Source organism: Taurulus bubalis, assembly GCF_910589615.1.
Source record: "Taurulus bubalis genome assembly, chromosome: 17".
In the NCBI taxonomy this organism is placed as follows: domain Eukaryota; kingdom Metazoa; phylum Chordata; class Actinopteri; order Perciformes; family Cottidae; genus Taurulus; species Taurulus bubalis.
The window spans coordinates 3,579,203-3,605,213 of NC_136605.1; the positions used below are offsets into that span (position 1 = coordinate 3,579,203).

The following is a 26,011-nucleotide window of genomic DNA, read 5'->3' on the forward strand; positions in this document are numbered from 1 at the left end:
TCAATATTTTTGCTCAGTTTTCAATGCAGAATCTGCCTCTATAATATTGAGAGGCTTATTAAAGTTCTGCTATTCAGATTCAATAATCCTGTTAACAGAAAAATCATGTCGCTGGATTACTTTGAGCAGGCGAGTCAGTAAACTGCAGGTAAAGACTTAAATGAATGTAATCATCGAAATTACATAAAACATCATCAAATCGAACTTTTCGTTCTCATTTCAAACGGAATAATTTTCTTCCTGCATACTTCGAAGTCCAAACCCCATTTATCTTCCTCGTTTCTTTTTGACACTCTTTAAGCTTTTTTTTATTTACCAGATCCATTATGAGGTCAGAACTCAAATATTTACTTTGATTTTGATGGATACAAGTCGTTTTCTTCTGCCCGATACATTAATATATCAAACACATTACACTTTTTAAGTGTTCAATGTTCGCTTAAAATAGTTCCTGTTTTTGTTTGTTTTTCATTCCTACAAATTTGTCTGAGAGCTTAACTTTTTACTTTAAAAATTAATTAGATTTTGGGTATATTTATTTATTTATTCAGCTTGACGTGCTTTGTATAAATGCCCTAAAAATGACTTTAATGTGACTTATGTGTTCACTAAAAATGTATGATAAACTTCTCATAAATTAAGTTATTTATTGAAAAGAAAATAAGTTATTTATTGAAAAAAGTTAACTATTCAATTTGAATGGTGTCCTGATTTGTAGAGTAATTCCTTCCAAACTGCACTAAGATTGACTGGAGTTGTAATTATACGTTTAGTATAAACGTATATGTGTTTTACTACATGACCACGTTTTTTGCTGTTATGTTTTGTTTTTTTCTCTTTTGTGAGATTTTTAAATGTAATATTTACTGTTTTAAATACTGCATCACAGGGACATGTCCTTTTATTTCCTCCATATCACACAATAGAAGGCCAGACATAAATAACGATGAGACTTGAAATATTTGGCATGTCATTTGCAAGAGTGATTTCCTTTTATCTAAAAAGAATTAATAAAAATGTGTGTATTTAGTATTTCATTGATCTTTTCCTTCCTGGTGGTAATAGTTCAGCAGCAGCCTGAACGACTGCTCACCTTGTTGCTTTATTAAAGAAAGTAGTTCGGCTTTATTGTTTTCTATGTTACTGCATCCCCACAATGGCCACCGAATGATAAACTACTCCGACGTTGTTTATTACGTTATAAAAAAGCAACATGGACGTCTCTGTTTCTCCTCCGCCGCCACGCTGCAGTCGTTTTCCGGTTGGGGGTTTAATTCTGGTTTCATGTTCTCTTTGTCACAGAAACGTTTCCAGGACAACACAGATAATTAGGCTCTACATTTGACCTGAGAACGTGGCACTATATTGTTTAAAACAGACACCCGTTTAGTGTGTTTCTGCCACATCACAGCCTCTGAACTATAGGGAATCGGGTTTAATTGAACGGCCCGTCGTGTTCTGCTTAAAAGTTAAAACAGGGACCTATTTTATTACACAAGTCCCTTTATCAATCGCCTGGAACGGGAGGCAGCGCAGGGATTTAAGCGATGCTCCCGTAGTTATAAGAAGAACAGTCCGAACAGTGAACCCGGGAGGAGAACTGCTACGTGCTTCCCTGCTCGCTGCCACACTAAAGCACCAAACCTCCATGCTGTATTTCATGGCACACATCCTATAGTGTAACCCCCTCCTTCCTCCCTCTCTCTGTGCGGCACATCACAGCCCCTCCCATCGCTCGCGCCGCCGTAGTAACTGCCGAGTAGTTTTTATGCACTTTGTGAATGGAGGAGAGACGCGGTCCTCCTCCATGATGCGGCGAGTGAGATTAGCGGAAGGTGTCCGTGTTCATATGATTGAAAAAGAGGAAATGGTGTCTTTTGTAATACAATAAGCTCCCGGGTCTGTTTTTCCCACATTGTTTTCTACTTGTGGAGTGTCTTTAATGACGCGCGTGCCCGCGCGCGTATACGGAGGGAGGTGTGTCCGTTTTTTTTTTTTAACCGACGTGCCTTTTTTCTTGTGATAGCAGACTTGGTACATGGAGAAGAGACTACAGCTGCGACTTTTATATTATATCGAGCAAGTCAGTCACATATCCATGTATCGACAGGCTATATATCAGGTGTCCTTGCCAAACAGCTGGTTCGGATGAAGGCATTATTGTGCCTCCCTTTCCTCTGTTCTGATAGATTCTCCGCCGTCACGTGACTGCACACTCATTGTAGTAAATGGGCGTTGGTCAAGATGGCCGCCCGCTGTTCTCTCACATGTATGTGTGTGCCCGTAGGGGGAGAGGCATGTTTAACCAGAGAATGTGGCTTCGCCCGCACTGGTGTATGCGGAGGAAAGTGTAGTCACACATAGAGACTAACATACATCCTAACGGGTCTTTGTTAGACCCGCCACGATAAGAGAAAAAAACGTAACATTCACGTAATGGACGGCCTAGCTCGCGAGAGGCTCTGTTATCGTTTTGCCGTCGTCCCTTTTCATGTCACCGCGTCGTCATGGCAGCGTTATAAAACCCGGAGGACGGGAAGGCCGAAAGCACTACGACCAGAAGTTTAAAGCTTCACTATTAAGGCGAACGTGTCACTCATAATGTCCTCTAAAAGTCAACAGCACCAGAAGCCTCCGAGTCATTGGGTTGTAAGTACACGGACGTGACATTTAAGTGTAAGTTCCTCTCATGAATGACAACCATGTAGAACACAGACAACCCCGCCCAGCAACGGGGTCCCATCACGTGAAATGGCTATAGGCATCACAAAATGGCGAGTAGAGAGGGGGAGGGGAGGTGGCGCAACACAGCTGAGGAAGAGCTGGTGAAGACTCGGCGAACAGGCTCCCAGTTGGTCGGTATATTATCTAGCCTGTAGAGGAAATATAACTAATTTCATACTTTTTTAAGTGTAATTTAGGGTCCGGTATCAACACAGGCCTCTGATTCCCCCCCCCTTCTCCTCCTCCGCCGCTGAATAACATGAACTCTTCTTCTAATGTAACGTTCCGCTGTACCAGCGGGCGGGTCTTCTTCTCGCGGTAATAACGTCACAAAATGGACAGTGAGGTGGAAGCCGTGTTTAGGTTTCAGCTCTTCAAAATAAAATAAATGAATAGAAAAAGAACAAAGTCTCCGTAATTACATAACGGTTGAGGCTGACTCACTTCCATCTTCTCAAAATGGAGATCTTGCTGCTGCAAAATGGAGGACTACCCGCACGAGCTGCAGGCGGGGTCAGAGCAGAACAGCCTGAACTTTGACCCATACTGCTGCACCCCCTCTTTACCATAAATGAATTCCAGACCTGAGGCTGCCTCTCTCTCCCTCTCCCTAACATGTCATGCTAAATCTAGAAGAAAAAAAACTTCCTTTCTGTTATACAGCTTTAGGCTAGACATATAAATATATGTATTTTTTATATGATAAAGTCTGATTAAAAGAGGGAAACAACTTGCTCATCTTGATGCACGTCTATCATATTCTACACATGCACACGGTGTAATTTGCTAAAACAGTCTGTAAATCCACAAGCAGTATTCATCCATATCATCAGGTGTTTGTTTTGTTTTTAAGGAACTCTAAAATAATGAAAGGCTCATGTAATGTAAAGCAGTATTAATAAGTCAGTGGCAGTACAGAACACATAAGGGAAGGTTATTCATACACACACACACACATACATACATACATACATACATAAATATTGCATATGTGAGTGCCTTTGCAGATAGCATCCGACCTGCCAGGCCGCTTCGCACCGCTCACGGTGGCATCGTTATTAAATTTTGATTGGACAAGATTCACCCGTAAGTAGGGTTTAGTGGACCAATGAGACCGCAGCAAGTGAGGGAGACGACCTTTCCCCTATAAATCTGGGCCAATCAGAGAGTGATGACAGCTATCACAAGGGGCACCATCTATGCTCCGTTGTGCCATCGCTGTGGTGTAGATCGTCTCTGTTTCAAGGAGATGATGCAAGAGCTGAAACGCCCGTCCAGGCGATGTAGCAGAACCCCGATTGGCCGAGGCGGGAGGTTGTTGCAGCAAACCCCGAGTGCATGCTAGTTGCAAAGCTGGATTTGACAGTCGAACGCGTTACTCTGGCTGCTTTATCAAGAAAGTGGAGCGGTCACAGAGAAAGCTATCATGCCTCGTTGCCATATGTTGTTTTTTCTCGTCTGACCAAATGGATGCTTGACATTGGACGACAACATACATATTACCCAGCAGTCATCATTGTGTGTCTCTAAAAGAAACGCACAATGAAGAAAACATTAATTTAATTGAACTGTAAAAAGAAACTGCTAATCACATTTTATTTGGAGAATAAATATATATTTTACTCTTTACATCTAATGGCTGTGTCATCGGCTGCCAAGACGTCACTAGTTCACCACTTTCTGCCGCGTGCGATGTCAAAAACACACTTGCCTTTTCTTTTTCCCACTCGTACGTCTCCACGTATTTTACAGCTGGCAGCACGCTCAACATGGAATCGGTCACCTCCTCACAGCAGCCTGCAGCAGGGGAAAACCTCCAGGAGAGGGACAAAGTTACAGAGATAAGAGCGATGTGACACAGTTAGGAGAACCAATATTATGTCACGTGGTATCTAATTTACCTGCAGGAACAGGCCAGCTCAGCAGTCCAGAAACCCCGGTGATGACTGCTGATGGTCAGTCCGTGGTTGGCGCTGTGGAGGTATTTTAGCTGGAGGGAAAGACGGGTAGCTGGAATTAGACGATAGGACTTTGGCTGGTAACGAGGATTTGGTGCACACTTGTTCCTCACCATTAGCGATAAAAGATTCATCTGCGATTTTATGCTGGCTAGGTAGCTCTTATCAAATATTAACCCCCCCTCCCTCCTGCACTTTTGCTGCAGCCAGCGTTTGCGGCGGGTTTGTAAAGGCTATATGTACACAAGTGTTTCATGTGCTAAACAGTAGTTACAGATGTGGACAGAGCAGAAAAATAACAAAAAAATCCACATCATTATCTTTTAACTGCCGCTTAAAAGGACAGTTTTCCATCATGTCCGGTTTTGAAAGGGACGGATCGGCTATCTGGTCCAACTTCTTGCCAAAGTTGGACCAGATGAGAAGATCGATCGCGTTGCAATCAGTAGGAACAGTCTGGATGCTCTTTGCTTTTGCCCTTTGTCTCGGTGTCAGAGGGTCAGAGTTCCTGCCTTATTTACATCATGGAGGAGTCAAGTGATTTCTGAATGTGAAAATAACGACGACGCAGCGTTCAAATTCTCTGCTGCTCAAGCGCATCCACATTTCTTCTTTTCCCTTCACACCTAGATCTCTCCAAATATTTAACAATATCTATGCATATGTACCTGACTTAACCCGCGGAAATAGCAGTCAACACCTGCCATCTGGGTTGCAAGCGCTCTGCTGGGAAAGGCGTCAGTCAAACCTGTCAAACATGCTTTTTTTTCATGGCATTGAAAATTCCCACTAAGATACTGCCAACACACACACACCATTATTTTTGGTGTGAACGCATAATCAGTGTGCTTCAGGCAACAGACAGTAACAAACATAAATAGGAACACAATAAACCAAAACATTTACAATATTTCAAACAGTAGTACAAGACATACTTGAATACATTTTAAAACATGCATAGTTTCAAATATTGTCAAATTCAAATTGCCGTCAGCCAAAGTTAGTTTATACCTGTCGGGATCTGCATAACTTCTCAGAGAATGATGTGAATAATCAAATAAGTATTTTCATACAGAACGTGAATATTAAGTGACAAAACTGCGCCATTTTTCCTGAGCACTCACACCGCGAATAAAGGCATCAACCAGCCGCGTTGTGTGGAAACGGACACATTCAATACATTCATTAGTGCTCAACAACACGGAGGCGCTGTAGTTTCTCTCTGTAGTCTGAAACCAGACCGCGAACTTCATTCACCCGGTCAAACTTGACAAAGGCAGAGCACACCAGATCCACTCCTTTTGTTCTAACCTTTCACAATAAAAGCCCCTCATACACACTGCTTAACTGTTTACCGGTCGGAGGAAGCTAATCGCCTACAGTAGAATCTATCTTATCTAAACCCTTTTTTATTGAAAAACTGTCAAGGCTATGAATGGTTGCGAAGCAGTTCTAAGCTAGCAGCAACAATCTGGGTCTGCATGGATTAGTCTTGAGGTAGCACCTCGTCTGGAAGTGTATTTAGCAATTAGCTCCACGTCTCCGGTGTCGCTGTAGTAATGAGTGTGTGGCGTATCACTCTGCTGATCATTAGGTAGAGGAGGACTCTCTCAGAAGTAGCTGGAGCCTGTTGTTGTGACCCGCCGGTGGCCGAGACTAACCGATGAAGGACGCATGTATTCTGTGTAAAGCGCTGAAAGTTTTAGCTATGAACGTGTAAAGTGGACCTTACACACACACACACACACACACACACACACACACACACACACACACACACACACACACACACACACACACACACACACACAGGCATGCCTCACTGTGGTCCCAGGGCCTCCTCTGTCTGTTCTGAAGAGCGCTATCCCTTGGCCTCTGACCCCTCCTAGAGGAAAAGCCTTTCACTCCTCCTCCACGAAGACCACACTCTTTTTGTATTCTCTTGGCTTCTTTTCTTTCTTCCCCTCTTCCTCTACACTCCCTTTGTTTGGTTCAAGCATGGATTTAATACCTTCACAGCTGAGGAAACCTCAACAGCTCAGTTTTTTTTTTTAACTACACGTTTGACTGACGACGCGTTTCCATCTTTGCACACAATGAGTCGGATGAGGGATATAGATTTACAGATTCATTGCATTTTTGACAATCACGTACTCTTCCAATTCTCTTCAGTTTGTCATTTTGTTGGGATTATGTACAATTAAACCATGGAATCCATGCAATAATATGTGGTTATTTAACATCTAGCTGAGGTTGACAGATGGCAGGTCGCCACCATGTTGGTTAAAGGCAAAGATGTTCAAAATGATGAACAAAAAAAGACCGATGAGTAAAGGAGTGCGTAAGCAAATGTGAAGCATGTTGTTCTGTTGTCCATCTGCCCGCCCATTCATCATCTTTGCCCGCCCATTCCTGACCTGTTGCCATGGTTTCAGCCAATGGGAATGGCCGTCGGGTGGCAGTCGGTGGCGGTAGGGGTCAAGCAAGTTCACTGTTGGTTGGTTGTTGGGGGTGTTGGGGGTGTTGGTGGGGGCATTGGAGAGGATAATGGTGGTCGATAAGGTTGGACGTGTGCGTCGGGGGTGATGATGGTTTCGATGTGTTTGGTAGAAGTTATCAGAGTCTGTTTTTATTTTGGGGGAAGGAGCTATTGATCATAGAAAAGCATTGATCAGTGATCAAACGACGCCATTTTTGGGGGAGATGGGGATGTCAGGTATTTTGGATGCACAAAAGACTATTCATCTGAGCCTCCTGGGGGTTTTTGGGGGTGGGTTTTATCCCGGGAGATGGGTGGGGGGATTGGTTGGGGTCTTGGGCCCATTGATGCTCAACTGGGTGGGGCTGTGGGGCTGTGGGGTCGGATAAAGGGCGGTAAAGATGGAGCGCTGCACTGATGCGAGCAGCGTCGGGGGGGAAAAGGCCGAGGGTCAAAGGTGCAGCACAGATGTAACAGATGGAGAAAAAAAAAATAGTGCCGGGTCGGGATGGGTGTTAAGATCGGTTCCACAGTCTGATTCTTGAGAATTAACTTGTTTCGAAGCATCTAGAAAGATAAATCTGTCATGTTTTTCTTTCCTATGCTGACTTTCAGTCAGACAACTTAGTTTTGCACATAAATGCTATAAAATCTGTGGCTACTCTTTTATCAGATTTATTAAAAGGGGACCTACAAAGAAAAGGCCAAAGATTATTGAAAAGGCATATCAAAAAATAAAAACACAATTGATAGAAAGATTCTTTTGTCACGGAGCAACACCCAGAGGGAGGAGGGTCAATGGAGTAGACACCCATGTGGAACAGTGAAAAACGAGACGCAGCCAAGAACAAATACATTTGCATGATTTCCATGGTAACGAATATGCACACACAGAAACAAAAAACCGATGTGAGCATGATTACTGGCAAAAGTACAGGATTAGAATGCTCTTCCATTCGGCGGGGCTACCCTTCCCCCAACATGCGTGGGCGGTTGCACAGGATGCTGTCCCGCTACTCGCTGTTGGCTCAGTGGTTTTTCTCCCAACAACTGGAGCTCAAGCCCCATAACGGCGGGCTTTAGCCGTTGGGTGCGGGTGATGGACGTTGGTTGAAGTAGACCGGAAAATCCGGTGGCCCCGCCACCCACTTTACCTGTGAGATGTTTAAAGTGGTTCCGTCAGAATTGGAATCCGTACAGGCAGCAAAGAACAAGACGTTTTCGCGCAGTTGATCTGGGTTCAGAGAAAATGGCGGCACAGATGGTGGAGGGATATTCAGATCCTCATGGGCGACGGGGAGATGCAGGATAAACTGTATATCTCTCTCCCAGAGAAAAAGACATGGAATTGACGGAAATGCCCCCCGATTTGCTCGTACTCAACCGCTCCATCTGTGAGAATGTAAATGGAAGGTTTGTCTCCTAAGTAGCGTTCGAACCTCAGGTTGAGTTTGAATTGCCATTGAACATTTAGTCATTGGTGTAGATGAACAAACCAACAGAGGTGTTTGCATCCCTGTAATATTCCACTGTTATTTCAAATATATTCCGAATTGGATACGGGTCGTTGGAACCGCAGACGATCCTGATCTCTGAAGTGCTGCTCTTATTTTTTTAGTCACTATCGATGCCAGAGTGCAACGAGTAAGATGTCCAGTTTTGCCCACGGTGTCTTTCTCAAGAAGAGAATTGTGTTTCCAAGGCCTCAGCGACAGCCGTGACCGGAGGCATTATGTTGTTATATTATCTGTGTACGTGTTGGTCAAAGGTCAAGGTCACTGTGACCTCACATCCGTACCGTTGCGGGACGTCCTTGATCCTTAAACGTCCACTTGGCCTCGGAAGGACTTGTAATTTGAATTTGGTCGTCAAAGGTCACTGGTGACTCTAGGCAATTCTAGTCGCTAGTGGAAGTTGCTGCATCTTTGTTCTAGCAAGAAGTGTATAGTTTCATTTAAAAAAATACCAGGTTAAGTGCAATGTATACCTGTTTGATGTAGCACTCGTATCAAAAGAAGTCCCTTCAAACGGACTCTCTTCCTCCCTCCAACACGTTGTGGCCTCGGCTTCATCTCCCAACAGTTTGAGACGCCCCTTTGTTTTGCAGACGTTTTAACTCGCTAACACCGCATTCTTCTTCTCTCCACAGGACCAGGAAACTGCAGATCAGAAACATTCCACCTCACCTGCAGTGGGAGGTTAGTTCCTATTTCCTGTTTGTTTTCTTCTTCTTGCTGTAGATCATTTACAGTCTATTACTGTGACTTCCCGTTCCAGCTGGGGCTAAAATCCAGACGTTTTGTCACGGCCCCTCGCTGTCCGATACCGACTCACAAGGCATCACTAGCTCTGATGTGAACACAATACATTAGAGGCCGAGAGCATGATGTAGTATAAAGAGGGACAAAGCCTGTGTAGGGAGGAAGACGAGCGGGATGGATCACACAGGACTCTCATCCAGGAGATCGTCATTCGCGTCTCGCATGAAACCAAAAGTCAACGCTGACTTAACCCTCTGAACCCCAAACCCTGCCGGTGGGATGAAAAAGAACGTTTTCTTTAAACAATCACCAAAACGACACAGTTTATTCTAGCCAGAAGCTGTAAAAAAAGCTGTGAAAACTGTGATAATTGAATCTTACCGTTGGTTCTGGAACTCATCATTTGGGAAAATTGTGATATTTTAAAAGTGGGTCCTGACCAAACGTATGTGACAAGATGGGAATTCCTACCAAACATTTAGGGAAATTAGTTGCGTTTGCAGGCTTGTGTACCGGCTCTAAAAAACAAAACCAATCAAGCGTCTCATTGCTATCCCTTACGCCTTTAGAACCGTGTCTCTGATACTTGGAGGTTTGGAAGCTGACTTGAAGCTTGTGATTGTGCGCGTGTGTGTGTGTGTGTGTGCGCGCGCGCGTGTGTGTGTGTGTGTGTGTGTGGGTCATATTTACCGTGACTGTGAAGAACCACAAATCCTACATCATATTTGATGGCTCACACCCAAAATAAAATCCCCAGCTCAGCGTGGGAACGCATGACTTTCGGCGGAAGCTGCAGGTCGATTCTAACAGAATCCCAGTGACTTTTAGAATCGAACATTAACTAATAGTCATGTATTGATTAACTCGTGGATAACGGTTCCAGCCTATTGATCTTTGAGTAATTGCTGCAGTTATCTTCTCACTTTAGCCGGACGTCTAATACCAACTAAAGTAATATTTAACCAAGAAGCTGATTGGGTGCCCTGATCATTCCTGTGTGTGCAGGAACCGCTGCTCCAGTTTGAAGGGCTTCCCATCAGGGATCCTGAATCTTTTGACATACTTGAGGTGCACTTCTTCTGATTGTATTAAAAAAAAAAATATATATATATCCGCGGACCCCTAAATGAGTAAAAAAACAACAACAAAAGGAGAGGAAATAACCTTGGCAGTAATTATTAACCAATAAAAAATATTCTGCTGACCCTCACTAGTCCAAATTCAATGTATTCACTATATTTTGCTGTGTCGTGATATTCAGAATAACACGCCCATTAAAATGATGCTTGGTTTAAATTACTATGTTTTTATATGTATTGGAATTCTCCTGCACGTTTTAGATATTTAAAAAAAACACTGGCTTTGTAAAGTAACAAGAGAACATGCTGTGTATTTTTGAGAATACAATCTGATCATTTGTCAGTGAGTGGCTGAGAGCTGCTTTGCAGCACACACTAATAAAACATTAAGCTAAAAGGGTTTGAACAGGCGGAACCTCTGAGCTCCAAACATGCATTCTGTGCACGCGGCACAGCGGCTTTATGCACAGCGCAGATACGCAAGCAACGACGGCAGCATTTAAATACTTCAATATTCTCTCTCTATCTAGCTCTCTGCTGATGAACCTCAATTCGTTTCATTTAATAAGCTGTAAGACACCTGGCGTTAAGAGCCGGCGGCTCCCCGTTGTTTCCCTCCCACTGGCTCCTCTTCCATCTCGGCTCTGTTCACTTTAATCTGTTGATTCGTCAAACACGACTGAATGCAGAAGATGGGAATGTGGGCAGATCAATAAGCTCCATACATAGTGTGTGTGTGTGTGTGTGTGTGTGTGTGTGTGTGTGTGTGTGTGTGTGTGTGTGTGTGTGTGTGTGTGTGTGTGTGTGTGTGTGTGTGTGTGTGTGCATGTGTGCGCATCTTATTGTTTTGTGAGGGTGTGGCACGCTCCCTGCCTCCTCTGGAAAGCGAGAGAGAGAGACAGACCTCCTCCCCTCTCCGCTGCTCGTGTCCACACGAGGGCGACGTCTCTCCGCAAAGCTGACAGAAACATTTCACTTCCATGTTTCTGAACCTTTAATGAGGTCAGAGGTCACAGCAGAGAGATATGTCTATGGATATATAGAGCGACTGAGATGTATAGATGGAGATATATAGATATTTTTTACTTTATTTTTGAATAGTCAGCAAACTGTATTGTATCAGAAGTAAGCATCAGATGATCATTGCAAACAACCCTCAAAAAACAACATACAACAAACGTGGCGAAGCCGTGCCAAACCACCACGTAATGTTGCTGGAGTCGTGGAGGATTTCACACAAATCAAATGATTATGTAAATAGCAATGCTAATAACGGGTTAAAGTCCTTGTCCCTGCCCCGAGCGTGCGCGTGATTCATCGCGCGATCACTCAAGAGCCGCTTTTCCACTTCACACCTTTCACTTTTGAGGAGCTCTTCAGAGCTGAAGGCCCCCGAGGCCACAGACCTGAGACTGCAGCTGCACTTTGGTTCGGGCCAGGCAGCGTTTTAAAAGGCTGTGTTAGTGCCACTGTCCCCGTGACACGCAATCTCCCAAAAGTCTTCTTTTGGGAGATATCCCAGATATGTGCGGTCATCATTTCTGAATATAGATAAGGGTTTGCTATTAACTCTCTAACCGCCACCTGGAATATTTTATGACCTTTTAATCAATCGGTTTGTCCCTAATGATTTAAAATCGCTGTTTTCTTTTTTTATTAGTGCTATAATTTTTTTTTTTTAATGTATTAAGATTGTGTCAAAACATCCAACCTTTGCAGTTTAAATAGATTCAGCTATTTGTTAAATTGTTTGCCATGGGTCCTAATTTAAAGGGTCGCACCCTGTCGGGCAGACATACAGTCCTTTATTTTATGAGGTTATTACCGTTCACTTGACAGGGGCCACACTCAGGGTTAGAGAGGTCATGGAAAACCTGGAAAAAGTCATGGAATTTTAAAATGGTTATTTCCAGGCCTGGAAAAGTCCTTGGAAAAAATAAAATCCCAAAAGTTGTGTTCATGACGTTCATTTACGCTGAGTTTGAAATAATGAATATGCTTTTAAAAGAAAGACGCTCAGAATATAAGCAGGCATACAAACAGGCATCTATATAAATGTTTATTCTTTTAATCAAACTATTGTCTCATTCATTTGAGTCATTTAAGGTTTACTGTATGCTTTGTATTCTCATTGTTAGTTTAAATACTACATTTACTCACTTTTTCATGTTTACACCGAGATTTCACAAAATGTTTGGTCATGGGCATTTGGTTTAAAGTCATGGAAAAGTCATGAAATCCATTGGTCAGAATGTGTATGAACCCTGACACTGAGGCGTCTGACTGAAGGACAAATACAACGGTTTGAATGAATATGGGTTTGTATCCATAAAAATCAAACGAATGACTGAAATAGAAATCAAAGGCTGGTAAATTAAGCTTTAAGCACTAATGTGGATTGTACTGAATCTGTCATTTGTATAAAAGAAAAGTATTTATTTTCATGTTTCACATTGGGGAAAATTAACTGCAACTTCCTCACAATAATGATAATAATCAGTTTTAATTCTATTTCTTCCTTTTTAGATGAAATTAATTAACTAACTAACAAATAATATCTTTAGTAAAGGGTACACATTTTTCGGTGATGGTCCAGAAGTTTATTCAGTCGGCTTTCCTTAAGAAAATCAAAGCATCACGCATCGATTTGGACCGTGTGTGTTTTGTATCCGTTGCACTTGCATGAGAAGACGATGACCTCTGGTGCGACCTTGATGTGCCTTTTGGCCTCAGGTGTATCCTGACCTGTCCTTTCCCTCCTGGTCTGACCCCTGTTCTTCTTCTTCTCTCCCTCTCTGTGTTCCAGGTGCTGGATGGTCTGTTGGCTCAGTGTGGAACCGTAGAGAACTGTGAACAAGGTGAGACCTCGGCGCTTCTCTCTGGTCCGTGAACGACACAGTGGCCCGTTTTGATGTTAGAAGTAGAAACGGGACCTTTTTTATAGAAAGAGTGGTTTTATTTGAGGTGCTTTGCTGCCCCCAAGTGGTTTTCTGTCACAGTGAAGAGGGACACAGCCTGGTCTACAGTGTGAAAATATAATAGTCTCATTTTAAAAGTGATTAATACCCCACACCTGCTATAAATGACGCTGATTCCAATCAGAGCAAATATGTCGACCTCATGTCGCCTAAATGAGCCAAGATGAACTTCATAAAGTATGCACCGGAGCTACCAGAAGAAGCCACTCTGACCTAACCGCCATGAACCAACTCACGCCGTCTGTCCTCTCCGTCTCTCAGTGAACACAGAAAGTGAGACCGCCGTGGTCAACGTCACGTATGCATCCAGGGAGCACGCCAGGCAGTAAGTTCCTCTCTTCCTCTTTTTAACGCCCTCTCTCTTTCATCCATTCTATCCATAGAGGTTTTCCAGTCCAAAAAAATTATTATGATAATAATATTTTTAAATAATATTATACAACATACTTCAGTGTGTAGTACATTTCAGTTTTTATGTATTTATCCCTGTTAAAAGATATAATTTTTTCTTTTTTGGTGCCAGTGTGACCCTACCTGAGATGTGTGCAGACAAAAAACGCATTTTATGTTTTTAAGTTCTAATTACAAAAATAACATTACAATCACCAAAAAAATAAAATGTGCCTCAAACTATAATGTCTTTGTTTTAATTAAGTTTTAAGTCAGAGCAAAATAACAGCATTGAGATGTTCAGCAAGTTCCACTTGTGACACCTATTGGTAATTTAAAGGAACTACACCGTTCAACTCCAGAAGTACTGGGATCTCTGGAGGTGTAGTATTACCGCACTATGAAATGACTTTTACAAGTCACGTTCTACAAAAGCATAGCAGCATGATAAAGTGTCTGTCCAGACATATCTTGAGTACCAGTTACAAGATCGTTTATAGTTACGTAATACATTTGAATATTTTTAGGATTAAGAAATCTAGTTGGATGAACAGTTGAAAGTCAGGTGCGCTGGACATTATGGAATTGCTTCAACATTACAAAATACATTTTTTGTTACTCTAAATGATAAATAATTAGCTGAATCGGCACGATTCTTTTAAACAGTGAATTCAATATTTTGGCTTGGCAATTCATAATCGAGAAAAAAAGGAAAATATCCAAATGACTTTTTATCAGTGTAGCATTACCACCCGATAACAATACTCTAATTAAAACTGTCTAATTAAAAAGGACAAAGTATGAGCAAAATATCAAAGAAAGTATTTGTTAGGCAGCAGAATGGAAACATTCAACACTTACATGTGCGTAAGCTGCATTTTACAAATTTCAACATCCTGTTAGTTAAATCTATCGCATCAGGTTTGATCCTGTTTGCTTTGATAACATCTGCTTTTTAAAAAAGTGTCTGTAGCTGTTAGTTTTCTGCTCATAACTAACACAACTGTACGCATTACTTAGAAAAACACAACGCTCACGCTCCGTGTCCCCCCCAGAGCCATCCAGAAGCTGAACGGGTACCAGTTCGAGAACAACGCCCTGCGCGTCTCCTACATCCCCGACGAGAACTCCGAGCAGGAGGCGGGTCCGCGCGGACCCGACAACGGCCGGCGTGGCTACGGGCCCCGGGGCGGACCCCGAAGCGGCTCCCCAAACTCCGGCATGCCCCACAAGCCGCCGCACGTGGACATCCCCCTGCGGCTGCTGGTGCCCACGCAGTACGTCGGCGCCATCATCGGCAAGGAAGGCGCCACCATCCGCAACATCACCAAGCAGACGCAGAGCAAGTGAGTGTCGGGTTCAGCCGCGGGGAACCAGGGCGCCGTTCCTCTGTATCTGATGCGTTCTGTCGCGCCTGAGTTTTCTAAATAAAAGCTTCGGTCTGCTCTCACTGAGGAACCTCCAGCAGCTGCTTTAGTTTCTGTTGAAACCAGTGGTCCGGAAAGCACTGAGGACTGTGGTTTCTGCAGAAACAGGCTGTGTTCTCTGCTGCGTCCCGCACAAAGTGGCTCTTGTTCCTAGAAAAAACAACTTGGACTCTAAAGCCACACCATGCGTAACAGAAGAACCAAATATCTTTATCTGCATGTGTCCCTTCCTGCCCTTAATAACAACATAGCATAAAAAAAAACATGCAAACGGAATTAAATTGCTGACTCGGGAAATAGTGGATTTCTACTCTAGCTGCACTTATTTAGCAATAAAAAAATAAAAGACAAATCCCACAATTTGCGTCCATAACGCGTCTTCTTTCAGACTAGTGGAAAGAAAACATCCAAAATACACATTTAGGTGTTTATTTTACTACAACCGGCCAGTTTCATGGTGATATCTTTTTTTGACCGAAATGGCCTTTTGTATGTCTGAAGACAGTATTTTCTGATTTATGTCAAAAACTTTGACTTTAATATGTCGACAAAATTAACCAATCATTTTGTTTAGATTTCTGTTCTGAAAATGTATGCAAATGACCACATATTCAATAAGTGGTGCCTCATTTGCATATTTAAACACAACATTTCAGAAAAGCTTATGATACAAAAAGGATTGTCTTATTGTTAATAATCAACTGGGGAAGTTTCATGTTTGTTCTACTAGTTAAAATGTTTCCCTGTGCATCTGTACTTACTCCAAGCACATGCAACGGTTCTTTGCTTTTAGAACTGATATTCTAATAATAGTATAATTATATATTTATAATGATAGTCTGTCCTGAGCCGAACCCGGGGACTTAACAAAGTTTCTGTTCTTCACTGCAGGATCGACGTTCACCGCAAGGAGAATGCCGGCGCGGCCGAGAAGCCGATCAGCATCCACTCCACGCCCGATGGCTGCTCGTCCGCCTGCCGCATGATTCTGGACATCATGCAGCAGGAGGCCAAAGACACCAAGACGTACGTCCTCTCAGACTCACGAAGAACAGAAGCCATGCATGTCTTTGGGGCAATAAGAAGAATGACAATCAATGTTTGTTTGAAGAAAAAAACGACAGTTTTTTCTTTCATGCAGACCTCTAACAAACGGTTGAGACATAGCTCCATGCTAACAGTACAATACAAAGGCTGTATTGTTATTACGCTAGTAATTATTAAAATAATAGAAAGTATACCAATATATGTCAACATATACATTAGCATTGTTTGTTACCAGAACGTGTATTACCCCCACATATTTATTCTAGATATTTACCATATTTACAGTTGGCTTGAAAACATCTAAAATATTGAAACATCAGCAAATATATCATGGAATATCAAATGATATTAAGAGTGATTTATTTTTATTTATTTTTTCATATAAATTGTAAATGTAGTATCATAGCATCCCTATCTTTGTCACTAAATGAGGATTCAAGCGTTTGGTCGAGCATGTTTTGAGGCCGTACAATTGTTATATATATATAAAACATTGGGGAAGAAATATTAAATGCAACATATAAACAACAATTAATTATTAAGTTAGATTTGTTTTTCAGTATCATATTAAATAATGCATCTTAATTAATTAATTAATTGTTGTCTTTACTACAGTTACCTTAAAACAGTTGAGCTGTTTGTAGAGCATGTTTTAAGAAAATATATGAACCATATTCAACTTGTTTTGTATAAAAATACATAATTCTGTTGTGTAAGACCTCTGACACTATGATCTATCTGGAGTAACCTGTCTGTTCTTTCTGATAGGAAGAGTTAAATTACAGATTTTGATAATGCATATCCAGTTCAGCTATCAATTGTCAAGTAAAAGGGTCCGTCACATATATTTTTTTAAGGATTTAAAGGTATCTTACATTTATTTTGTAATAGTTTAATCAAAGTTGTCGATCATTTTAAAGACATATTCTACTCGTGAGACTTTTGTGGAGCCTTTAATTACATTCTGACTAGTGGGAAACGCTACTATGGAGGGTGATTACTGGTCGGAGTGATTCGATAAATGTTAATACGGCTCGCCATGAAAGGGATTTTATTTAAGGACACAACGATATCTAGTGTTTTATTTTTCTAGCCTAACACGCCTAAACTGAGTGGTAGCGATGCTCAATCAGGTCGAGTTGATGTAGTGATTCACAATGTGAGGCAGTTTCCCTTTTAATGAAGCCGCTCTATTTGTCTGTGAGAAAGCCGGCTAAAGAGATGAAAATGTTCCTCTCAAATAACCGGCGTTGTTTCCGTCTGCAGTGCCGATGAGGTTCCTCTCAAGATTCTGGCTCACAACAACTTCGTCGGACGGCTGATCGGGAAGGAGGGACGCAACCTGAAAAAAGTCGAGCAGGACACGGACACCAAGATCACCATCTCCCCGTAAGACTCTCTCACACACACACACACGCCGAGCTTCATAGACCTAATGGACCCTTCACTAAGTCCCGCCCTCTCGAACACAGACTGGCCAATCGTAGCGCAGCGTCGGCCGGTTCAGACCGAGGTCGGACGGCTATAACGGAGAGGTTGGATGGAGATACGGGTTTCTAAAACCTTCCGTTGCTTCGTAAAAAAAACGTGTTGCTAACGTTAGCCGTGTACGTTAGCATATCATTAACTTGCCTTACTGCTTCAATGCTACACTAAGCTAGTCTATATATGCTGCTTTTGCTTTTTGCCGATTGTTACAGTTTTTAAGCGTCTTTGAGCATTTGGAAAAGCACTATATAAATGTAAAGTATTATTATTACAGTGACTAAAGACCATCCCGGCTTATAGGAACAGCGTTAGTCACAGTGTGGGCTCTGTGCTATTAGCTGCAGGGCGGGGCTTAGCAAAGATTAATCTTTCTTTCTTTGGGATAATAAGGTAATCTATTGGATAGAAAAATATATCAAGTTACTGAGAGACGCTTCACAGCAACTGGTCACATGGAAATAAACGGCTCCCGCTCCCCTTGTGTCCCGTGTGCAGCCTCCAGGACCTGACGCTGTACAATCCAGAGAGGACCATCACGGTCAAAGGCTCTCTGGAAGCCTGCTCCAACGCCGAGGTGGAGGTCATGAAGAAGGTCAGAGAGGCCTACGAGAACGACATCGCCGCGATGAATGTGAGTCCGCACGCTTCATTATTATGCATTTATTCGTTTGATGTTGAACACTTTGGGGCTTCATACTGTTTAACACACACACACACACACACACACACACACAAGGTGGTTTCTAACCTGCAGTCTCCTTCTCTTCAGCAACAGACTCACCTGATCCCTGGGCTCAACCTGGGAGCTCTGGGCCTTTTCCCTTCCTCCTCCAACATGCCTCCACCCCCACCTGGAAACGCGTCCGGTAACGCCCCCTACGGTTGCTTCGGGGTAAGAACAGCTGCTCTGCAAATTCCCCTGAGAGACGCCGGTGCAGATTATCATTTGTTTGATGTGTTTTTTGGCGCCACTCGTCACTTGCACACAAAAACGTAGGAAAATAGGACCCAGGTTGATGGTGCAGAAGTTCCCTGTTAACAGATTGGCATTTTTTTCTGCTGACGTGTTTTGCTTTGTGTGTTCAGGCTCCAGAGCAGGAGACGGTCCACGTTTACATCCCAGCACAGGCAGTGGGAGCCATCATCGGGAAGAAAGGACAGCACATCAAACAGCTGAGCCGCTTCGCCGGGGCCTCCATCAAGGTCAGATCTCAATACTTCTCACCAGGACTTTCATTCAAGTATCCGCTTATCGTCAAACTACGAAGGTCAAGGTTCCTAAAATGCTTGTATAATTATTATCGTCACCCTAAATCATTGCTGTGTGCTCAAAGCAGCAGCAGCAGCGAGTGCTTTGTGTTTTTTATGCCCCGATTACTTCCTTTTTTCTGATTTACATAAAGACGACACTAGAGCCGGCTCTACTGGAAAAGATACTTAGACCTCAAGTATATTTAAATTCACCGTTGGAAATACAATTAATGACTTTATGAATCAAACGTTAAGGCAGCAAAGATGTAAATACAACATTCATTATCTTGTAGTGTTAAATAGGCTTAGTTTGTCCAGAGGATTTCTCACTATTTTCAAAGACTAAGCTCAACAATATTTGTCCCGCCACTTTTCAAACCAAACCCACAACCTCGATACGTCTAATACACCCTTGCCGAGGCTCAAACATTTATACATTTTGACCCGATCCACAATCTTCACCAAAGACCTCACGAAGTAATTTAGTTGTGCAAGTCAACCTAAAAACCAAGTCACCTACACATCTGAAACTGACGCTTGGAGGTTAGGGCCACTGACCAGGTGTGGCTATTTGAGCAGTCGGGGTGAGAATGTGTCGGTCAGTGAAGTGTTTCCCTTTCCTTCCTCCAGATCGCCCCAGCTGAAGCTCCAGACTCCAAAATGAGGATGGTGGTTGTGACAGGACCCCCAGAGGCTCAGTTCAAGGTAAACACTAGCAAGACATGCCCAGCGGATTAATTTTCACCCCGTTTATTTATATACATCAAAAAGGATCCTTAACCCCCTCTTCTCCCGCCTGCAGGCTCAGGGCAGAATCTACGGCAAACTGAAGGAGGAGAACTTCTTTGGGCCGAAGGAGGAAGTCAAACTGGAGACTCACATCAAGATGGCCGCCGCCGCCGCAGGAAGGGTCATTGGCAAGGGGGGCAAGACGGTAAGCCTCCTGAACCTCACGCTACAGTGCCCCGTCGCACATACATGCACTGGCTGCCACAGCGGGAATCGTCCTCGACACCACAACGCTCTGTCATGAGGTCGTTACCTCCTCTCAAAGTAAAGAAAATAAAAGGAACTTGTGTCTTCAGGTGAATGAGCTGCAGAACCTGACAGCAGCTGAGGTGGTGGTCCCCAGGGAGCAGACGCCTGATGAAAATGACCAGGTCATTGTCAAGATCAACGGCCATTTCTACGCCAGCCAGGTACGCCTACTACTCTCTGGCTCTGTCATTAAGCTTTACCTTATCACTTCATTCAAGAGTTCATGACCGATTTGATCCGAAGCATATGGCTATCCTATGCATCGGACCGGCAACGCATCGAAAGGACAACGCAAACGTGAAAATGCATTGACATCTATAGGATCTATATATATATTTAAGTATTCACAAACCTATGAATTCCTATTGTTGTCAAATTGCTCTTGCCACAGTTACCACTTCTTGCCAGCATTAACATGTAAAACCCTGTGGACATTTGACATGTTGGCAGTTGACATCATTGACAGCTGGCGCTAATGGTTAATCAGTGGCACGTTGCACATTTAACACTGCAGCCAGTTACTATAACTTATCAAATGCAACTCCGCAAAAGTAATTCAGGTAAAATACAGTTGAACACGATGTCCCAACAGGCTGTGCTCGCTATGTCGCAAAGGGTTCATCTGTAATCACGCCTAGCACCACTAGCTTAGCTACCATGGAAAAAAACCATTGTGTTTATCAGAGACGGATGCCATGTGGTCACTTTCCATGTGGTCACTGGTATTGAGTTTCTGGTAACTGATAGCTTAATTTCCTCGGTGTTCCTCAAGTGTCGATTCTGGGCCCCATCCTTTTCTCTATTTATATGCTTCTCATATCACAGAATTAGCATGCAATGGATCATGATTTAACTTTTATGCAGGTGATACTCAACTAAGTCTTCCTGTCAACCTTACTTACACATGACACATTCTCCATCTTAAACTTGCATTAATTGATTTCCTTGGCCTCTTGTAACAAGCTGTTAACGCCGCACTGACACACCGGCACCTTTTAAAGTTGATTAGCAACGTAAGCATTGATTTTGAGACTCGTTTCTTCCGGTCATCAGTCTCCCTTAAGCTCCGGTTTGATCTTCACCACCTCCTCCTCATGGAAATATCTGAAGGGTTCTTATGGTCATGGACAACCAGGAAAAGTCCTGGAATTTTAAAATGGTTATTTCCAGGCCTAGAAAAGTCCTTGAAAAAAAAAAAATCCCAAATCCCGTTTATTTACACTGAGTTTGAAATAATGAATATGCTTTTAAAGGAAAGATGCATCTATATAAATGTTTATTCTTTTAAACAAACTATTGTCTCATTCATTTGTGTCATGTAATGTTTACTGTATGCTTTGTATTCTCATTGTTAGTTTAAATACTACATTTACTCACTTTTTACTGTTTACACCCAGATTTTACAAAATGTTTGGTCATGGAAATTTGGTTTAAAGTCATGGAAAAGTCATGGAATCCATTGGTCAGAATGTGTCTGAACCCTGATCTGTCTCTGTAGCTGCTAAATGCTTCACTATGTTCACCAGCTCGTCACCATCTTTGTGTATTTATTTAGCTTTCATCTTGCCACCAACCATTGCCATCTGTCTTCTGTCCTCCAGTTGGCTCAGAGAAAGATCCGGGACATCCTGACCCAGGTCAAGCAGCCCCAGAAAGGCGGTATGGGCTCGGGCCCCAGCCCTAACCCCCAGGGCTTCACGGAGATGGGCAGCCCCACGCAGGGACTGAGCCAGGACCAACAGCCGCGCAGGAAGTGAGGGTTCCCCTGCCGCCCGACGGAGAGACCGACTGACAGACGGACAGACGCAAACACGGACAGACGGACGGAGAGACTGACTGACCGACAGACGGATGCAGGAAAGCGACACACAGACCCAGCGATAGACAGGGAGAGACATTAAGAGGGAGGGAGTACGCCCGACAGCCGGAGAGAAAGATCGGCATTTAGAGAGAAGATGATTCAAATCAAAAGATGAAATGAATTTAAAAAAGTAATAATACAAAAAAAGAGGATTAAGATAAAACGAAACGTGAGAACAGAAACCAGATGCCAGGCCAGAAGAGAGACTGAGTGAGGATGGAGGGATGAAGGAAAGGAGGGATGGAGAGACGGAGGGTGCTGCGTCCTCCTAGTGTGCCTCGGCAGGGCTGCAGCCGGCTCCTCGCCCGCTGCAGCTTGAACAGACCCGGCATGGGGCGGGTCTAACACCCGTCCACGTGCACCGCGGAGACATGCTAGCAGGGTGACACGCTAGCAGGGTGACCCGCTAGCAGCTAGCAGGGTGACACGCTAGCAGGGTGACCTGCTGGCAGCTAGCAGGGTGACACGCTAGCAGGGTGACACGCTAGCAGCTAGCAGGGTGACCCGCTAGCAGCTAGCAGGGTGACCCGCTAGCAGGGTGACACGCTAGCAGCTAGCAGGGTGACACGCTAGCAGTTCCTTCATCCGTCGTCCCCTACAGACCTCTCCCGCCATCTGCAGTTAGTCCTATATTTTAAGGGTGGTTTTTTAAACATAGAGATATATGTATAGAAATGTTTTATTCAGAGCTATTATCGATAGAATGCAGTGAGGCAGAGCCGGGAGAGGGAGCAGGGAAACCGCTATAACTTCCCCAGCCAATGAAAGTCTAGAAGAGGGGCCGCAGATGTTAACACTGCTCTTTAAAAAAAAAAAAAAAAGACCTCTCCGAATAGCGGAGAGTTCAGAAGGAGGAAAATATGAGGTTGTAAATATATAATCTTCATGTAAATGTTAAGAAATGCTGCGTCTGGCCGCCTTGCCTTTTTAAGAGAGAGAAGAAGAAGAAACAAGGGGTCTTCTGTACATTTCCCCAGTCCCTCGTCTATGACATGTAGCATAATGTAGCCTACAACGGGGCTGTGGGCTGGGGGGGCACCGAGGTTCCCTTTCCACGATTTAGCCGTGTGGCGGAAGGCGCAGTAGGAGACAGTCAGGGGAGCGGCGGTCGCAGCTGGTCCTGCAGTTCTATTGCAGCGGCTCAGCTCACACACACGCGGGAGACCGTTAGTAAAAACACAGCCGGCGGCTATGCTAGCTGGCTAGCGGCCCCGCACCTTAAACGGCATATTTTATATATATTGTATATATATGATATGTGAGTTAGCCCGGCCCCTCGGGTGAATGTATCAAAGGCAGCGAAGCGAGTCAGGCGTGAGGGTTTTTTCTTTTCGTACCAATAAAGTCGTGCGGTGCCGGACAGACGAGGCTCATCGGCTTCTTTCCGGCGCTGGACACTCGAGGCCGGTCTCGGACAGGATGGCGTTCTCCTCAGAGGAGCTGGGGTCATTGAGACCATCCCTGCATTAGAGGTATCTTTGTCCATTCGGACAAACGAGGCCTCTAAATGCTTGTATTATTATTATTATTTTGTGTTATTATTATTATTACTATTATAAAAAGAATGTTTGAGACTGGCCTCGGAACCAAAAAGCAAAGTCTTCCAAAAGCTCCTTGCCTTAAGCTCAGAGAAGGTAAAATCAGACCGAAAGTGGGCGGCGGCTTCCTCGTTCTCTCTCCCAATCTGCCAAAGGCCTGTGGGCGGAGCTTCCAGACCCCGACCGTATGATAATGAGGGGCGGGGTCTACGCCTGGACTCTCTCGCCAAGATTAGAACAGATTAGAGAACGAAATGAAAAAGAAACCTACCTCAGGGTAAAGTTACCTCAGTATTCCTAACTTTTTTGTTTTTGTTTCTTGCTGGTGTTTTATATGAGATGAAAAAAAGAAAGAGCTGAATAATCCTGAATATTTTTTATTTTTTTAAAAAGAAGTATTTTTTTTTAGGTATTTGTCTTGTTGCTTTGGTTATATTTTTCTGTTTTTTTTTTTTTTTTTGTGGCTCGTGTGAGATGACGTGTGAATGAGCTCAGGGTGACGAAGAGGCTGCGTGTTTTCCTCCAAAGCAAAGATCGACAAACTGCTCGTCTACAGAGGGAATGGGTTGAGTGCCATTTGACCTTTTTTAAATATTTTCTTTTTTTTTTGTAAATTGAGGAAAACATGCTCTCTGTCTTCCTGAGGTGTGATTGGAGCAGCTGACATATTGGCCAATGGGGAGTGGTGTTAACTCGAGAGGGGGGGTCCTGAAGGCCACACGGTGGTCCTGAAGGCCACACGGTGATCCTGAAGGCCACACGGGGGTCCTGAAGGCCACTCAACAGAGCTCACGTCACCACAGAGGATGACACTCTTCCTCGGGGCTCGTTCCCGTGGCTGTTGGCCCCGTGCCCCGAAAGGACCTCCCTCTCGTGCCTTATTGTGATGACATCATCACGAAGCGCCAAAAAACATTACGAGAGGGCTCCAAGCATTCAAGAGGTTACGTTTTCTCACCCTCACAGAAGACATGCGAGAGGGAGCTTTAAAAGGCAATTTCCTTTTACATCTCTCTCCTGGTTTTAAAACTCGGTCCATCTACAGCGTGACTGCATGAAGAGGGCATTCTAGCCACACACACACAAACACACACACACACACACACACACACACACACACAAACACACACAAACACACACACACCTGAACTAGCTCTGACTTCTCTGAATGTGAATATTTATTACCTGTGCACTGACCGCGACACCTCAGATGCTCCCCGTTGGCTACACGTGCGCTTGTTGTGTGTGTGTGTGTGTGTGTGTGTGTGTGTGTGTGTGTGTGTGTGTGTGTATGTGTGTGTTTGGGAGAAAGCGAATGCTGGTGTATGTGTTCACTGGTTTTAAATGTTAATTTCTGTCAGGTCGGGTGAAACTTTAGAAGAAAAAAAAAGCAGAAAAAAGTTGGACGAGAACCTATGGGGCCCTCTGTCTGTGTTCCAACTGACCGAGGAGAGAGAGAGAGAACCTTTTGAAATAAATAACAATGGGAGCAGAAAAAAAAGGAAAAGCGAGAGAGTTTAAAACAACACCAACACAGCTGTGAAATAGATTCAAACCTGTAAATACGATTTTAAAGGTGATCGCGATACTTTTGTATTTTTGGAGTAAAAAACGCATAAAGAAATCAGAATGGGGAAAAAGCTGTAGAGATAGAGAGAAGGAAAGATTGCGCCAAGTCGCTGAAGGACACTGCCAGAAAACTCACAATCTTTTCGACGTCCATCACCTCTGCTCGCCGGCGTCCACCGCCGGCCTTCATCGGCTACGCCCAACCGGCTCACCGTCAAAACAGGGGAACGTCTATTCCATCGTGTCTATGCTTCCATTTTTGCCCCAGGGGCGGTAACATCCGCCTCTTTCCCCCGAAAAACCATAGAGCTCTGTTCACAACCGCCAAGACACGATATTTAGGATTCATTATTCAGCCCGCAGCCATTTTGGATTGGTTACAATTCTTTTTGTTTATCTTTTTTTTTTTTTTCGACAATACAGCAAGCTTTATTTTGGACGTGACATCTGGGGGACGTACTGTTGCACTAATTGATTAAATATGTCAACAACGTCGCACTGCGGGGGGGAAAAACCCGACTGAGAAGCTCCCGTGAAGCCTGATGCAATTCTTTTAAAAAGGTGGAGAGTGAAGGGAAGAGGAGAAGGAAGAAAGGATGGGAGGAGAGGGAGCAGGGAGGGGAGGGGTCCACCGGCTCCTTCCCGCCTTTGTCCTTCCACAAAACAAAGTGAATTATTTCTCCTTAGGTTTGCTGACCTCTGAACTCCGGGAGAAGAGTGAGATGTTTTTATTTCCTTTTTTTTATTTAGAAACAAACAAAAAAAAAAACACAAAAAAATCATTTCATTTTCCGGAGCGGGCGGGATCCTCAGGGTCCCTCGCCCTCTCTTGCGCTGGTCTCCTTCGTGTTCGTTTTTCCTCACTTCTGTTCAAGACCTTTTGATTTTCTTTTATCTTTAACCACCTTCTTTTTTTATTTTTA

General features: G+C 43.6%; 1 protein-coding gene across 1 annotated transcript in view; it reads left to right on the forward strand.

Annotated features, from left to right (window-relative positions):
- Positions 1–21,877, forward strand: part of LOC306749749 (insulin-like growth factor 2 mRNA-binding protein 1) — a gene marked incomplete at both ends in the record, with an annotated part of 42,708 nt that extends 20,831 nt beyond the window's left edge. Inside the window, 13 exons of the mRNA XM_079233071.1 lie at positions 9,311–9,359; positions 13,308–13,359; positions 13,741–13,804; positions 14,925–15,215; positions 16,188–16,322; positions 17,610–17,732; positions 18,327–18,462; positions 18,601–18,723; positions 18,918–19,034; positions 19,713–19,787; positions 19,885–20,016; positions 20,168–20,281; positions 21,722–21,877. Coding sequence (XP_079089197.1) covers positions 9,311–9,359; positions 13,308–13,359; positions 13,741–13,804; positions 14,925–15,215; positions 16,188–16,322; positions 17,610–17,732; positions 18,327–18,462; positions 18,601–18,723; positions 18,918–19,034; positions 19,713–19,787; positions 19,885–20,016; positions 20,168–20,281; positions 21,722–21,877 — 1,567 coding nt within the window. The remainder of the gene's footprint in view (positions 1–9,310; positions 9,360–13,307; positions 13,360–13,740; positions 13,805–14,924; positions 15,216–16,187; positions 16,323–17,609; positions 17,733–18,326; positions 18,463–18,600; positions 18,724–18,917; positions 19,035–19,712; positions 19,788–19,884; positions 20,017–20,167; positions 20,282–21,721) is intronic.
- Positions 21,878–26,011: the final 4,134 nt, after the last annotated feature.